Genomic DNA, 17,315 nt, shown 5'->3' with positions numbered 1-17,315 from the left:
GAGAGCGAGAGAGCCGCCAGTTGGGGTGGCTTGTAAGCCGAGCCACTGCCACAGTGCCTTCTTGCGAGTCTCCACCACCCACACCCACCCAGCCACTCGGGCTGTCAGGCAGGCAGCCAGTCCACCCACCACCCACCACCCCCTGGCAGGAGCAGTTCTTGTTGTTTGTCAGCAGACAGATAGCCAATGATAAGCCTTAGCGTATGAGTGATGTGCCACGGACACAAGCACGAAAACACGAGCGCCGGCAGGACAACAACCTCCCCCAGACACCACCCACTGCGCCGGCCTCCTGCCTCCTGCCCCTCTTTTTCTCTTTTTTTTTTCCATATTTTGCGGAGCTTTTCCATTCGATATGCTCGCTGCAACCCTCAAGAGCCCCCAGAGCTCCGCTGTGCGACTCCCGAGGCCTCGAACGGACGTCCTGACAAAAGCAGTACGAATCAAGCTGCGTCTTCCCCCTCAAGGATACAAGGATACCCTCCGAGGCTCCGCTGCAAAGTCCTTTAAAGAACTACAGAACCTATCAAATATTAATCCAGAAAAAAGCACTGGCCGTAATCGCTTGCCACTTTCGCCCATAAATTAATTTGGGCTTAAAGAGAGGGCCCTACGGTCAGCCACCATCGACCAGCCCCCTCCCAGCTTACAGGACCTGCCCGCAGGAACGCAGAGTGCAGCACATTGCGGTCTGTTGTTGGGGGATTTCGTTCGGTTTCGGTTTCGTTTCGGAGTTTGGCTCTCTGTTTATTTTGTTAATATTGCGCCACCCACACCCCGGACGAACTCCGGCCGGGCCTCTGCCATTTGATGTGGTGTGTTTCGCCGGCCGGCCCTTGTTCCTCCTTTTTTGCGCCACCGGCATTCCGGGTCCTGGTCCTGCTCCTGGTCCTGGCCGTTGATTGATTTTAAGCGGCCTGGTGTCGGCCGACCATCCAAAATTTATGCATTTGTCAATTTATGTTTTCTATAATTGATGCCACTTGTTTATCCCACTCGGACTGGACTGGGTGGTTATTGATTAGAAATAAATCAATTAATGGCTCGTTCCTTTCGCCGGAGCTTCCTTCGTGGGCGCCCTCCTTCCCCGTCAGTTCGTCCGACCGACCAACTTCGGCCGGCGCTTAATGCGATTAAAGGTTTAAAGTTTTGTGCCAAATAAAGCGTATGCACTGTGGCCTCGCCTCTCCTGCCCCCTCCTCTCTCCCTGATGGCCGCCACGCCTACACAGAGCCCTGCCCCTGTTGCCCCTGCCACTGCCACTGCTGCACAATTTCTGCTTTGATTGGCAAAATTCAGCTCGAAGCCTGGCCAAAGTTGGCAACTTTTTAGCCAGTCCCATTTGTGGGCCAAGACAAGCATAATATTATGCATATTATAATGATCAGCAGCAGCAGCAGGAGCAGGAGCAGGAGCGGCAAGGACATTCTCCGCTCTGCTCTGCTTGCCAGCACAAGTTGTCCTTTAATTGGTTTTGCGCATTAATTTTGCAGAATTTATTGCGCTTTGTGACGAGCGTTTTGCAGTGCAGTGCGAGTGCACTTGCCAGCCGAAATGCAATTAATAATAAACAATCCTGGCACCACAGCAGCAGCAAGCAGCAGCCTCACCGCAACGGAGCAGCAGCAATCCTCGGTGGCCTGATGGCTGATGGCCGATGGCCCAGTGCTTCTGATGGCTCGACGATGTTTTCCCAATTGATGTTTTGAGAAAGGCTTTCAAATGCCGCAACTATTACCAGCAACATCAAACACAATGTTTTCCACAAACACCAAAGTTGGGAATAAAGAAAAGTATCAATTTCAGCGATTCAGAAGCTGCGGCTATCGGCAAGTGGGATTTACTTTCCGTTCGAACTTAAGGGGCGGACTTTGCGGTCGGGAGGGGGAGTTCATCCAAACTGCCAGCGATAATCCCAAATTTATGCCCTCCCCTGCTCCGCAGCCCGCCGAAACATAAACATAAAATTCTTTTATCGTTTTATCGCAATCTTTTCCCAGTTTAACCTTGAATGCGAGTGCACGTAGCCCCCGTTTGCGCCTTCATCCCCCTGCGGGAGGAAGTCAACTTTTGACAAGGCTTATCAGTGGACCAGCATCAGGAGCAGCTGAGGACACGCACCAGAAGCGAGGGGAGGAGCGGGCGGACGGCCGAAGGACGACAACTGGGAGGCTGGAAGGCATCCTGCCGCACTGGCGTTATGGCAGGATTCAGACAACGGGGGTGAACGTGCTGGGAAAAGCGAAAAAGGACAGGACAGGACAGGAGGGCGTCTGTGTCAGCGATAAGGAAAAGCGAGCAAACGCAACTTCCGCCAGGGGTGTGGGCTGGGGGTGCAGTTCCCAGCTTCAGCCGGTTTCGATTTTCGGGCAAGTTGCGTTTTATGTTAAACGATTAAGTGCCGGTGGCTGGAAGCCCGAAGGGGCACCCATTCGGGCCACGAACTCCCTTTAAACGTGCTTTTAGTTGTTGGCTTTTCGGCCTCCTGGTACTTGGTGTTACAGAGCTTTAGATTAGCAAGCCCGCCTAGCTGCTAGGGAGTCCGACTATTTTAGAGCTACTTTCGTGTGCCTAATATGTGGCCCGAAAGAGTCTTGCTACCAACAGCTGGCCGTTTTGGCCGCTTCAATTGGTTCCGCATAGGCGGTAGAGGTTTTTAGGTCTCGGAGTGGGGCCTCGGAGTGAGACCCCATTGACAAGACGCCGCCGCTCCTGCTGCGTTTTGATGTTGCCGCAAATGATTCGCCAAACACCAGCCACGAAGGCGAAGAAGCGGGCCAGGCCACAATGGGCCGAAAAAGAGCGCGGCAGAGCCGTGGGGGCATGTGTGTGTGGAGCGTCGGACTTTGATTAATTAATTTGCATACGTGCAATAAAAAGTAAGAGCTGCGTTAATTTCTTGGCGCCCGGCACCGTCGGCAGAGGCAGCGGCAGCGGCAGAGGCAGAGACAGCGGCAGCGGCAGCGCAGCAACTGAGGGCTTTATAGTGCAGCCGTATAATCAAATTAATAAACGAACAATAAAAATGCATAACAAATTGATGCGAGGCGGTGGTGGTGGTGGTGATGGGGCTGATGAGTGGAGGGTTGGGGACACACCGCGAAGAAGAGGAGCTTACACTGACAGAAACAGTTGGGACTGTGGCGTTCGAGGCCTTACGATCCAAGAGGGAGAGAGTGTATCCTCTCGGACATCCTTTTCGGACTCTGCGGCAGGTATGACGGATCGATTGGAAGGATCGACATCCACATCCCATTTTTGTTTTCGGTGCAGCGCGGGAAGAGGAAAGAATAGGAGCAGCGGCATTACACGCATCATTATGCCGAGCGTCTCTCCGATTCTTTCTCCGCGGTTATTGATGATATGGGGACAGGGACCTCCGCCCCGCAGACGAGTGGGCCCGGGGGATGCGCTTCACTTGACACAGCTATCACGCAGACTCCCACACAAGACTGGCACTCCACATAATCAATAAAGTATAAATAAACCCATCGACTGGGAGCAAGGGCACTACCGCGCAGTTCCCATAGCTCGGAGAGTGCTTTTGAAACATTTGCCGGTTGGCGGCGGCTGCTGCTGAAACCGCCTCTTCTACCTGGCCCTTGTCCCTGCCCCTGCCACTGCGCCCCTGCTGCTGGAGCACTCGGAACGAATCGACGTTTGCTGCGGTCATCTGCTCCACGATCGCTTTTTCTTTGGTTCCAGCCGAACGAACTCGGCCCGAGACACCGTTGCTGGGACTCGCCAGTGACTTTGAGTTGCGGGTTAAAGGTCATCATCAGCACTGCCCCACCTCCGAGTTCGGCGGCGGACCCTACGCCCCACTGCCCATCCTGCAGCGCCCCAGGCCCCCAGTCCTTGAACTGCGTGAGAGCATCAAGTGGCCCGGTTGCAGGAACAACTCCGGAGACAGTGAGAGAAACCTGGGGTGTGGAACAACACCTAACGCCCTAAACCTGACCAACGAGACATGGCCTAAGCCCAAGTAGATCTGGGCGAATTATGGGTGTAATTTTGTGCCGTGTAGTTCCCGAACATTTTATTTTTCCACGGCTGCTGCTTGGCATCGCATCATCTTGCTCGCGTCTTCTCCATTTTCGCCGGGCTTTTCGCAATCTCTCGGTTATAAATCAATCCCCGAGGCTCCGGCTACCGTTTTCTTCTTGCTTGTGTTTTGGCCGCATTAGCATGGAGGGCGAGCGGTGGAGGTGCGGGGAGGAATCTCCAGCGTAATAGTAAATTATAATTAGAAGGGAGGGGAGCCGGACCCGCTGTGGAGGGGGAGGGCCAAGGGTTAGGCTTTCTAACCTGTTGAGTTCCGAGCTGTAAATCAAGAGCCAACGAAGGCGATAAGCCACCGAAACACAGTCGTCAGAAGACGGCTAGAAGTCCCTCTAGCTCTCTACCACTCTACTACTACTCTAAAAAGGACGAAAGCATGGAAGGACGGCGGTGGAGGTGGAGGTGGCTGCAGGAGTTTGCCAAATGAAATTTATGGCATATAAATTATCTCACACGTTGCCGGACTATTGACAGCTTTAAAATAATCGTAAAATGGCCGAGAAATCCATAAAAAGGCAAAAAAACAAAAAGCGAATAATAAAAAACGGAGGGGGCTGGAAAGGAAAGCAGAACCAGAGAGCCGTGGCCCAGACACCGAGCCATGAATGTGAATTACTATTTCAGTTTTCGACCTAAAGCGCTGCAGAGCGAACGGGTGAAGGGTGAACGGGTTAGGGGGCGACAAGTGACGACGTTGAACTACACGCGAAAAAAAACATTCAGGATTGTGGATTGGAGCGTTTTCTGAAGGACGGAGGCGAGAAGTGCCTCTCTATCCGCCCTACAAGTTTTGTTTTCGGTGCATCACGGCCCGAAGTTTCAGTTTCAGGTTCGGGCCAAGCCCCGGATTGCAGAAATTGAAAAGTTCCCAACAGTTGGGGGGCCCCTCATAAGTTCCATAGCACGGGACACGGAACACGAAAAGAGACAGAGCGACAGGCAGGCAGGGACAGTGACAGAGACAGGGACAGCCAACAGCCAACAGACGACAGCCGACAGAGGCGCAAATAGAAAAAGGAGGGGGCTGGGAGGAGGCCTGCCTCCTGCCCCTTTGTTCAGTTCTATTTTTGAAAATTATAAACTTTAGACTTAAAGTCGCAGTACTGCCGAGGCCCATCAGTGACTTCTCCTCGTCACCAGCTTCGAAAGTTTCTGTCAAGGTTTTAGAATGCGTTTGATCGGCTTCTTTGGGCTTTGGGCCAGCTTCCGCTATCCGAAGTCGAATCGGGCGACTGTATTGCGACTTGCGGGACAGACTTTCAATTTGAAAGTGCCAACTAACTGGTTTCGCCTTCGGAGGAGCTCCCCAGCTCTCCGAGCGGTATGAGACCACCGGCGAAGGCAGCAAACCCCACAACATATTGACAAGAAGAGGGACTCAACGCCTCATTATGCATGGCAATTTATGGTCCGCACCACGCCCTAGAACTAGACGTCCCTCCGGACGGCCCTTGGACGGCTTTTTGGGTTTGCTAAATGCGGCAGCAGCTGCCGTGTCTACGCTTCTTGCTCCATAAATCAACCTCAGGATCCGTCCAGCCGGAGTTGAGGCTTTCTTAAGCTGAGACTCAAGTTGAGGCCATAACTGAAGCTGAAGCTGAAGCTGCAGCTTAGGCTGAAGACTTGTCGTAAATGTCTGGCAGAAATAGCCACGATGTGGATAGAAAACAGCAATTGCCTGCACCGAGAGAAACCCCAGAGAGACGCACAGAACGGCGAGAGCTTCCTTTCTAATTAGCTGGCTCGGCCACCACGCGTTTCTCTCCCTGGAGGAGGCGCGGACAAAAGCTTCCACGGACATATTGTTGCGGCGGCCGCCCCACGATCCCCGTGGTCATAATCTCCGGGATCGTAATGATCTTCCTTTGTGGCAGTCATAAATGTTGATGAACAGCAGCGCGAACTTTTGTCGGAGGCGTTGCCGGTCTGAGCTTTTGTTGCTGCTGCTGCTGCTGCTGCCGTGATGGTGCTGCCGTGTTCGCTAGCAGCAACATAAAAATTGAAAAGATGCAGCCACCAAGATATGTGCGAAGAAAAATGAGCAGGCAGCGGGCAGCGGGCAGGGAGCTGAGCGACTAGAGATTACCCGTGAGCAGTGGAAGGGAATCCATCTCTGGGATGGGTTCGGAGGCCTATTCCCTACCATCGAATCCCCATCAACTCGAATATTTGTAGCCAATAGTATAGAAACCTAGTCTGTTTCTTATCTAATACTCGCAAGCTTACAAGCAAGCCACTTTCAACGTGTTGGGGGTTATTAGCCCTCACAATAAAGCCCTCAGTTTAGAGTCTCAGTTAGTCGGAAAAAAACAAAAAATGACACTTTCCCATATCGTTTAATTAGGTAATAAGCCCGACCGAGTTCCTGGGACCCGTCATTAGCCAAGGGGCATCCGACAAAGCACCGAAAAAGTGCAGCAAAAACAAACTCAGAAGCAGCAGAAGCAGGAAGAGAAAAGCTGGCAGCTTTACGACCCGACTGGCATCAGTCCGCCGTTGAAGGAGCTCCACTGGGCGGTGCGGGGCCTATGGCTTCCTGAACATCCATTTTCAAGTCAAATGTCGACAGCTTTTGACTGAAGCCGCCCCCGCCCAGCCACTCAGTTCGTTCTGTGGCAAGTTTATGGGGGAGGCAGGTGTCTGCGCCGCTTGTCCAATGTCAACAAGTTTACGGCCCGATTCGTAGATGCAATTACAGCACCCCAGCGAGCCCCGGTCCGATTTCAAAGCCAGCTCCAGCTGCCCTTATGCCTGCAACTGGGATGACTCCTGTTGGAGTACCCCAGAAGGTACCTGGCACCTAATACCCGCCCGCAGTCGGAGGACCAGCGCTGGACGCTAAGCAGTCAGCAAAAGTGAAAATTCGACCGCCGACCGAATAAAATAAAAGAAAAGCCCCAACAACAGCAAGAACAACAGGAACAGCCAGTTGTGAAAATCCTAGAGGAGCGAGGAGCACTGCCACCAGCAAAGGAAGAAGGACGAGCCAAAACTTTGACAACTGCGCAAAACTTTTTTGAGCAAAAAACAAAACGGGCAGGAATAAAAAGCAAAAATTTAAACAGAAACAAAACAAACTTCGGTGGCATACAAAATGGGCATGCGGGAAAGGGATGGCCTGCCCGAGAAGGGGAGGGAGGCTACTTGAGAAGGAGACGGAGGTCCTCCTGCTGCTCCTCCCTTGAAACCTTCAACGATCCCCGAAGGAAAGAAGTTCAAAAGTGCAAACTCCTTCACCCTTCCCGACCGTCGCCATTTTAACCCTTGGTGGGCTTAACCCGCCAAATCACTGGGGGCTAGGTAAGGAAATCCGTACATTCTAGACCTCTAGAATCCCGTCGGCAATATGGGATCGAGCCGCAAGAATCCTCATACTTTCTGAACTATGTCAAGTTCCATGCTAAGCTATCTTATAATGGAAAGGATACTCAGGACACGTGAGATGTGAAGTCCAGAAGACTTGTTGCAAGTCCCGAATATCAACCCACGATCCGATCCTTCCGCGCCGCGATCTTCCTGCCAAACTTACCGATATTGTGCTGACTGGTGTGCAGGACCGCCCCGAACGCCATTAGGTGGTCCTTGGGCGGGGGGGCGCGGCTACCGAGGGCGGCCGGGACGAACCCGTCGCCCAGAAATGACGCCAGTGCGACGGCCCTCAGGGGCGCTTTCGAAGCCTCGGTGAGAATTTTGTTGTCGAATATCTTGGTGCCGGGGTGGAGTGTTTCCTTCTGTCGGGAGGTCCTGTTTCAGGGCTTCGCTAGCTGCGGTCCTTCCAGAGCCTTCAGGGGGCTGGTCTCAGCGTAGGTACAATCTCAGAGGAGCACGGGTGTCGGGTGTGTGGGGATTACGGGCGTACGCACGAGCGGTGTGCCGGTGGCCGGTGGTCGGTAGTCGGTTGGGCGGACGAGGACGAGGAGAGAGCGTGAAAGAGCGGGATCCCCACTCGCACAGTTATCGGTAAACGCACATAGACGCGACTGGGCGGGACACCGAGAACGGGGGTCGGGGCCGGAGACAGAGGTCCCGTAAGAGCGGGACACACTGAGCACGTGTGTGCCGGCGGCAAATGGAGCAAAACAAAAACAAAGCGCGCGGTTCCGGCTCCTGTCTGCTTCTGTACTTCGAAGGTGATCCAGTACTTGCCAGTATATTACTTGGATTCTAAAACTTTTTCAACACTTCACTTGACTTTGGGTTGTTTTGTTGTCGGCTGGGCTTTCGGCCTACTTGTGCTGTTGCTGGTGCTTTCGCCTCGGCTTACTAGGCCTACTATTCGGTGATCACTTGCAAAAAAATAAACAATCAGTCGCGGTGGGTAGCTCCTTCGGCGCTGGAGCGGCTCAACTGTGAAGGAGTGGCGACTATCGCGGCGGAATCAGCTGATTTGCACTCGTTCTTCCTAGCATTCCGGGCTCAATTCGTTTGGCTGAACAGTCTGCGAAGACTCTCTTCTGTGGAGAACCGGGCGAACCGGGCAAGGCGAACGTCAAACGAAAACTGAAAGCGGAACAGCGGAATACGGCAAACGGCGGCGGCAATGGTGACGGTGACGGCGACGGCCACAACATGCCACACGACGCGCACACACGAGCGAACGAAGAGAGCCGAAGCGGCGACGAATGGCGCTACTAACGCGCGAGCAGGACGAACGACAGCGTGTCACTCGCTCCCGCGTTGGCCTATGCGGCCGATAGTTTCCCTTTGCAGGACACGGGAGCGAACGAGACGTAGCTAGTGTCGTTCGGAGCTGCTGCGACGCTGGCTGCTCTGCCGGCGGCGCTGCAATGGAGTCGTTGGCGGCTCCACAGCCTTTCTCTCGCACTCGCTCTCTCGCTCTTTGCAGTTTGCTTTTTTGCTCCTTGCTCTCACGTTGTTGTTTTGGTTTTTGTTTTTGGCTAGGTTTTGCGCCTAGGCATACTCTAGAAGCGGGTACTGTTATTTTTCCGACAATCTTTGAGATGCATTGTGCGGATAGTGCGGATGCGGATGGCTTTCAGATACATCTTGACTTTCAGATGCTGCCCGAGTCACTGGCTCTGTTATTCAGAAACTATATTCATTGAAGACTGCATCCTATCATCCTTTGCAGACTGTGCATATATCCTCCGGATACTGCATCCCTCAAATATCATGTCCGAGAAGATCATTTTTGGGTGACTTTGTGTGACACGGTCGCCACAATAGCTCGACTTTTTCCTAGATTTTCTATGCTCTTTGCTGGAATTTGTTGTCCCATCTTGTTTTTGTTTTCATTTTTGCAGCTCCGGCTCCATTGCCCGCCGCTGTTGCTGCTGTTGTTGCTGTTGTTGTTGTTTTTGTTGCGAGAGAGCGGGTGACGCATTTTGCGGTTAGAGGAGGCGTTGCTAAGCAACTGGTTTTCGTTTTGGCCTTCGCTTAACGCTTTTCGCTTCATTGAGAGATGCGCAAAAGTTTTTCGCTCGCCTCGCCTCGCTCACTCCCGTGCTTTCTCTCGCTCGCTCGCGCACTCTCTCTCGCTCACAGAGCCAATGGCATTTTTCAAAGTGACATTTGGCCGCGTTTTGTCTCTTTCACACCCTGCCGTGAGCCGTGTCTGATTGCGTTTGTGTGCGGCTGTGTGTGTGTTGGCCAAGGTAAAATGTCAAATGCTTTTCGACTGTCAACTGTTGGTCGCAAAAAAGTTTTTTTCCGCTGCCACTGCCGCTGCTCCTGCTCCTGCTCCTGCTCCTGCCACTGCCACTGCCGCTGCTGCCTGCCTTTGCTTCTTCTTCTTCACCTTGTGTTTGTCACTTGTCGTTAGCAGTGCGAAAGAGAGAGGGGGAGCACCAGCCGGACAAAGCAGGCGGGAGCGAGCAAGACGGAGACAGTGAGAGCGGACGCCCCTTTGGCGTTTTAACGCATACAAGACAGCAAAAAAAGTGTCATAAAAAATAAAACAAATAAATAGCAAAAACAAAAATTAAAAAAAAAAAACAAATAAATTTTAAAAAAAATCAAGAAAATGCAAGCAAGAAAATTTGCAAAAATAAAATAATGTTTTATTTTCCGGCTGCGTGTGAATGGAACTCGCACTGAACGGAAAAAATTTAAAAACACTACATGGTAATAAGCCAAAGATCGAGCACAATTAAAATGAAAGCAAAAACCAACACTGCTCCACTGACAAAAGGCGGTTGGAGCCACAGAGCGAGAGGCACATACGCAGAGCGGCAGAAAGGGAGCGACGCAGAGGGGCGGCAGTGGGTGGCGCCCTCTGTCTCTCCCTCTCCCTTTCACACTTTAGCGGACGCAGGAGGACGCAGCAGCTGAAGATGTTCGACAAAAAGGAAGAAATCGAGGGGGCCGGGACCGTGGGGCCAGTGGAGGTTAAAATGTTCCATTTTGTGGAGGGGGAGTCAAAAATATTGCACATTAGGGTGTTAAGCTGTGAAGTGCTTGGCATCTCCCCCTCTCTTTCTGTGCCCTCCTGTGGGGGTCTATGGGTGTGTGTATGATGAGGAAGTGAGTGTATGTGTGTGTGTGTTGGTTCAGGTGAGGACCCCCCAGCGCCCGTCCATGTTATCGAAAATGTATCGAAATCAGTGGATCTTTGGCGGCCTTGAAAGCGAATGCCCCAATTTACAAAAGCGAGATGGCAACAGTGGCGAAAGGACAACAGCTTTGGCTCCCATCGGATATGCAGCTTGTTGTTTTAAAGTTTTCGGTGAAATAATATTTTTGTTACTATTCCATTTTTAATTACTATCCGAAATATTGTATAAACAATGGGTGCACTCTCTGGCGAAGGAGGCTTGATGAAAGGGGAAAGGGGGAAAACATCAGAGAAGAAAGGGGGAAGGAGGGGGATCCTCCCCCAGAGCACATCCTGATCCCTAATCTGTCATCTCGTACAGCGAGGCTCTTTGGTTTACCTTTGGCTTCTGTAAGTGCTCCGGTTCCTTTTCCTGCTCCTTTTTCCGATTCGTTGTCTCTCCCATCCTGCTTGTTTTCTTGTCCTTATCTCCCATCCTGCCCCTGTTCTGCCCGCCCATGTCTGCTCCTAGTAAACGCCAACAAATGTCAGTTATCAAAAATCTCAGAAGCAACGAGGGGCGCGCTTTAAAGTTACACGTTCAACAGAATGCCAAATACACTTTCAAGGATATCAGAATCCTCAGAGATAAGCCAAAGCTGTGTGAATTGGAAATGATGGTCATGAGCTTGTGCTACCAAAAAAGTAGGCAACACTTTTCAAAAAGGACACATACACTTTCATGTATTACACAACACAGTGGGAAGTACTCTAGATAGGGTATCCCATTAATATATAGGAATAAAACGTCCGCACAGCCAAAAACAAACAAGTAGCGGTAAGAAAATGTTGGCCAAGCCGTGATAAGGCGTTGCTAAATGCCACGCCCCCCATCGCGAAGGCAAGTGGCAGGGCAAAGGGGGCAGGGGCAGGCGGCAGGTCGATGGCCACAACGGCGAAATCAACAATAAAAGCAAGAAAAGCGCGACGAAGTTCGCGACGCGCCATAAACTTTTGGCAGGCAGTGTTTTTTTTTTTTGGGGGGGGGAAAATGGGAGCTCTCCCCCAGCCCCCAACCAGCTGAGAACTACAAAGGATGCGGCCCACGCTTCGTGGGAGTCAAGTGGATGCCCCGCCCCCACGACTCTGCCGCCTTCCAGCGCCAGCCACCCCTGCCCGCCGAAGTGCGACCAGTCACGAACTGAACAAACAGCAAACGGACGTCGCCATGTCACGGAAAGGAAGAGGAATCGGAATCAGGAGCGAAAGGACAAGAGCAAGAACAAGATACAGTGAGAGAAACCAGTAGCTAGTTCTATTTTTGAGTAGAACACTTTTCGAGGCACAAGCTCTTGCGTTCAAATGTTTCTTTGAATCCTTTTGAAATTTTTCTGGATCCTGACCAGTACGAAAGGTGAATTCAAGAGAAAAGCCCACTGAGAACCGTGCCTGGGTTTATCTTCTTATATAATCAGAAATATGCATATTTTTCTTCATCTGCTACTTTGACAGCCCCAAGTACGGGGCGCATAAAAACCAGTGTGACAGACAGAGACGGCAGGGAGACACTTGGGCGATCGCTCGGCTCTGATATGCAAACACACGCGTTCTAAAATCCCTTTTCCGCCCACAGCCCACAGCACGACTCCCTACCCCACTCCCACGCCCACACCCACACCCACCCACTTGCCACCTTCGCCTCCTCTCTCCCAAGCAACAACCAACAAGAACAAAGGAAAATCGCATAGAAAAAATAATTTAAAAAAGCAAAAGGCAAAGGCGAAGGCTATAGCTCCATGCTATGTGGGCGGTCGCTTGTGCCACGCCCTGTTGCAACTCATGCGGGTGTGTGTGTGTGTGTGAGTGTGTGTGCACTCCACATGCAACACTAAAAAAAGAAAAATAATCAGAGAAAATAAAAACAAGAGGAGACGCCACACGAACAGGAACAGGGCGAAATCTGCTGTTCTGTGTCACTTTTGCTTGTTTGTTGCGGAATAATACTTTTTGCAGGCAGTGTGGGTTGTCCTTAGTTTTAGTCCTTAAGGAAAACAGAGTGGCAAATTGGTGTAAGATGCACTGCGACTTTATTCGTTGATTAATCATAAATTACTTTCCGCGTATGGCGTGAAAGTTCATGGGGAAGGAAGAGGCCCCTCAATGAAGAGGATATTTCCAGGATGGACAATCGAATCCTTGCAGACCCTCCAATCTATTTTGGAGTGTAGCATTTCATGGCTGTTCCCTTCTCCCCCATTTTATTCAAATATGAGATTTCTGATTTGGCAAAGGGAGTGAGCTCGTATTCGGTAGCTGGTAGCTACACGTCCTGCCACATCCTTGCAATTTTCTGCAACCCCTTTCGCCCTCCGCTCCGTGGCTTCCCATTGTAGTTTTTTTCATTCCAACTTGCTGTTTGTTTGCGTTGGCAACATGAATGTTGTCACTTGGTTTTTCCAAGTTCTTTTAGTTTTCCTAACCAAACACCCCCCTCCACGGCCAGCCCTTTTTGGGGACATCTCTTCTCGTTTTTTGACATGTTGTCAACTTCACGTTATGTCAGGGAAGTTTCAAGTTTTTCTCCGCTCGTGCCGACATGCATTGCAACTGATTTCGGCTCCACCACTCCGCCACTCCTCCACCCACACCACAGATCCCCAAACCCATAGTTCTAGTTTGTTATATATATTGCTTTCTGGTTGGCATTTTTCCCCATTTGTTTTGCAAAACCGCAAGCACAAAAATATGATAATCATTTTTGTCGGAGTGGCTGTGTGTATCTGTATCTGTATCTGTATCTGTAGCTGCATTTTGTTGACCTCTGACTGCAATTTATTCAGTTGCTGTAACGACTTTCCTTTGCAATTTCTAAAAATTTCAGCTTCGTTTGTTTCCGATCTGCCCCTTAGATACTTTTTGACGTGAGTGTGATGGCATTATATCACATTTCCTTTCTGCTCGTCTTTGCCATATCCTCGTATCATTTACAGTGGGAAAACTGTGGGAAAACAGCCACTTTCTTGGCGCAAACTCTAGTTTTGAAGATAGTGCCTTCAAATGATACATATGTTACCTTTGCGTAAGGATAATTTTACCAACAGTAGCAACATGAACTTAACTCAGCCCCTCAACCCCAGATGATATGATATCAATTTTTCAATAATTTCTTTTGGAATTTGCTTCCATTCGTAAGCTACACGCCCCCAAAGCTCGTCCAGATTGCAAGGAGCTGCCTCATACCGCCCCAGCCGTCGCTTCACAATTGCCCAGAAGTTTTCTATTGGATTGAGGTCGGGACTTTGAGCAGGCCCATCCATAGGTGTACAATTTTGATTTTTCAGCCCATCTTTTACGATTTTGGCAGTATGTTTTGGATCATTGTCCTGATGAAAAATTAAGTCCTGTTCGGGATAGACGCATTATGCCATCTATCTTGATTAATTGTCCTGTGTTCCACCACGTAAAGCAGCCCCAAACCATAAAATTTCCTCCACCATGCTTCACACTCTCCTATATATGAGCGGTTCCTTCATACTTTCCACAGAGTTTCCTTCACATTAGTGACGTTACAAAAACATCGATGATTCTAAAAAATTTTAGAAAGCGCAAGGAACATACCCAGAGGTATATTTTCCAAGTTTCCATTGATATTTTGGCCGTTTGAACTCGTGGCAGGTCGTCCGAAGAGTGAAGAGCACGCTTTTTGGCAAGATTTGTGGATGCCGGAGGTCCTTTAAAGATAAAAAACAAAAATAGTTATTAGATAATCACTTTCTTCAATTATACCTAAATTAAAATGAGTTTTCCCCATAGTGCAGACCCCAAAGTATCTGTGTATCTCTGGATCTTTGTATCTTTGCATCTGTTGCCTGCTTTGTTAATTTAAACTGCAAACATGCGTGTGTGGTGGCGAGTATCTCGTATCTGTGTATGATTTGTTGCCCGTCTTGTGTAACAGTAAATTAGTATAGCAATTTTTGTGGTCTTCCCTCCGAAAACTCGAAATGGAAATGTGAATTGTTGCAACAAATTTTTTGTCACATATGTGAGGTGATTCCTTAGACTGATTTGGGTTCTATTTATTCTTCCTAGATTCCCAGAGTCGGAAGTGTAGGTTTTTTGTTTAGGAAGTTAACTATTTCTAGGACTTTGCGGTTGAAGACAATTATTTTACGGTCTATTAGACGGAATTATACTCCACCAAAAAGTTTCGCAACTATTTTCATAATTTTACATTTCTTTTCCGGCAACTTCTGTCCGATCAAGACCGCCCTCCCGAACCGCTTTGCGATTTTAAACTTCTCACCTTTTGGCCAGAAAAAATAAACAATAAAATATTTCGTGGCTTAGCGCCCTCCATTTCACATCATTTCTTTTTATGTTCATTTGTTCGGCGCTGGAGATTTTCTTCCAACTTTTCCTTTTTCCGTTTTTTGTGTTTTCGACACAGCCCTTTATGTTGTTGTTGTTTTTCGGTTGTTCAAACTTTTGGCGATGGCCGCAAAAAATAATGTAAAAAGTTTAATATGCATTAAGTTTCATTGGGTTTTTGTCGGCCATCGCTTGGGATCCGGATCCGGGGCGGAGGACACAAAAAAATAAATAAAAGGGCCGCCCCCGAGCCCCAAGAGGGGCGCAAGGATAGTGGCAGGTGTTGCGGCCATACAAATGGGCCAAGATTTATGCTTTCTGGCTCTGTCTGTTGGGTGTGCGAAGATATGAACCAAAAGCGTCTATCCTGACAAGTGAGACTCTCTTCCTTAAGACTAATCCAATTTGAGCTCCATCTTTTGGTAGTTCATTCTTAAACAAATAGAATGAGTAAATGAACTATTTTATTTCTCTTGAAAAAAGTGCAGAGAAAGGCACCTGCATGTCCTGATGTTTCGCATACTCTGCTGTTGCGAAAATAAAATGTAAGCCCCCCTGGAAGCATCGGGGTTACATCCCCAAAAACAGAAAGAGCGGGCTTAGCTTCCCACAGCCCTGGAACCAAAAAAGGCTGCTAAGGCCCCAAAAATGGGAAAAGCAGAAAACTAACCGAGTGAGATCTCCAACTAAAAAAGATAGAAAAGCAAACTATGGAAAGACAGCGAGGGTGGCCATGAAAGTATTAAGTTGGCATGCACCCTAAAAGGCACTGAAAGTATATTCTTTTATTTAAATATTTAATAAACTACTAAGTAGAACATATTTGTTAATAAAGCATCTTAGTTGAAACTGTTTAGGTGACTCGTGTGCACTTTCCATGTTATAGAAAATCGCCGGACGTTATCTCCGCTCATCCCTGTAGCCCCCGCCTCCTCCTCCTCCTCATCCTCCTCCTGCCATGGCGGCTATGTCCTCCTGCTCTTTGGCTTTGGAACCTACTCTGGTCTGCTCTCTGCCAAACTGGCGGCAACAAGAAAAATGCTTGAAATTTATGCTCCACACTGCCACAAAAAAAAGGGCGAAAGGACGAGAGTCTGACGGAAGGACAGAGGCTCGGATGGAAGAAAAAGTCTGAGAGCAGATACATTGCCGAGCGAGCGGGGCTCGGGGGGACAGGTTTGCCAAGCAGTTGGCAATTCGAGTTGGAGTCTGCACAGAAAAAACTAGCTCAAGCTTACACACTCTCTTTATAGAATTGCTTAAGCGTTTGGATTATAAATTTTGCTCAGTGCAGGAGCGTAGGGTACGTGGGAATTATTGTGGCAGGCGAAATGCTCGAAATGGATGAACGCAAAAGGATAACACACGTACCACAAGGACAGTCGGAGCCAGAGCCGTGTAGCAGGGGGGGCTCTATGCAGTGTATGAACCAGCGGGGGATGGGGAGCTCAGTACAGGGGGCGGAGTGGACGAGCATCAGCAGCAACAACAACGCCGGCGAGTAGCTGCATTCCATAAATAAAAACGGCAAAATGGCGCACAAAATTCCATAGAAAAATGCCAGCGGGGCGGGGCAAGGCGTGGGGGAGTGGCATACGGCGGGGCACACGGGGCGAACGGACGGAGGGGGCCAAAAGCCACAGAGGAAGAAAAAGATACGAACAAAATGGGAACGAGAACGAAATCATCATGAATGGCGAACGTGACACAAATGACAAAATATCAAGCCGACCAACGGCAATGGCAACTGTCCTTCCGTGCTGCCCGACCCCCGATCCCCGTCCTCCGAAACCGAAACCGCCGACCACAGCCCCCGCTTGACCAGCTCCTAACCCCATGCCCATTTCACCCCTTCCCCCGTCCGCCCGCCCTTTCATTTCTGAGGGCACTTGGGGATTTGTGCGATTCACAGACACAAACGAAGGCCGATGGAAAAACGGCCACAAAACCAGTGGCGTAGTGGCCGAAGGGGTGAGAAGAAATCAGGAGATGGGTCGGCTGGTCGCCAGGCCGTAGCCAAGTGCGGATTGTCTGTCAGAGCTTTTTGTCCTCCCCCGACCCGTTCGTCCTGGCCCTCCTCGTCACTGTCGCTCTGCCGCATCTACTTTTTCCGACCTCCGTCCACCACCTGCCACTCCCCCAGGGTGTGTCGGTTTCGGTTTTAAGTGGCAACTGTGTGTGCAGTGTCAGCATTGAATCGACCACCCCACCCCATCCCATCCCATCCCCACCACATCCAGTGTCCATGTGCTTGCCGAAAGATGATATTTCAGATTTACAAGCAGAGGAGACCGAAAAAAGGCGCTTTAAATACGAGAGGAGACTGTTTTCCGACATTTTTGATAAGGTTAACAAGTAATTAATAGTTCCACATCATCGGATTATTGGT

General features: G+C 50.0%; 1 protein-coding gene across 2 annotated transcripts in view; it reads right to left on the bottom strand.

Moving 5' to 3' along the window:
* LOC6501888 (LIM/homeobox protein Lhx1) overlaps window positions 1-14,286 on the bottom strand; it is a 49,480-nt gene extending 35,194 nt beyond the window's left edge. The window contains exon 1 of one of the 2 annotated variants that reach the window (XM_044717554.1): window positions 14,174-14,286. Coding sequence is in view for 1 of the 2 variants with exons in the window: in XM_001966693.4 (XP_001966729.1) it covers window positions 7,592-7,634 (43 nt within the window). In the remaining variant the exon portion in view is untranslated. Of the gene's footprint in view, window positions 1-7,591; window positions 8,599-14,173 lie in introns of those variants that run through there. The other variant, XM_001966693.4, reaches the window with a different exon arrangement.
* Window positions 14,287-17,315: the final 3,029 nt, after the last annotated feature.

This window comes from Drosophila ananassae, chromosome XR (assembly GCF_017639315.1).
Source record: "Drosophila ananassae strain 14024-0371.13 chromosome XR, ASM1763931v2, whole genome shotgun sequence".
Taxonomy (NCBI): Eukaryota; Metazoa; Arthropoda; class Insecta; order Diptera; family Drosophilidae; genus Drosophila; species Drosophila ananassae.
The sequence above is the reverse complement of the archived record's forward strand: the minus strand, read 5'-3'. Positions and strand labels throughout refer to the sequence as shown.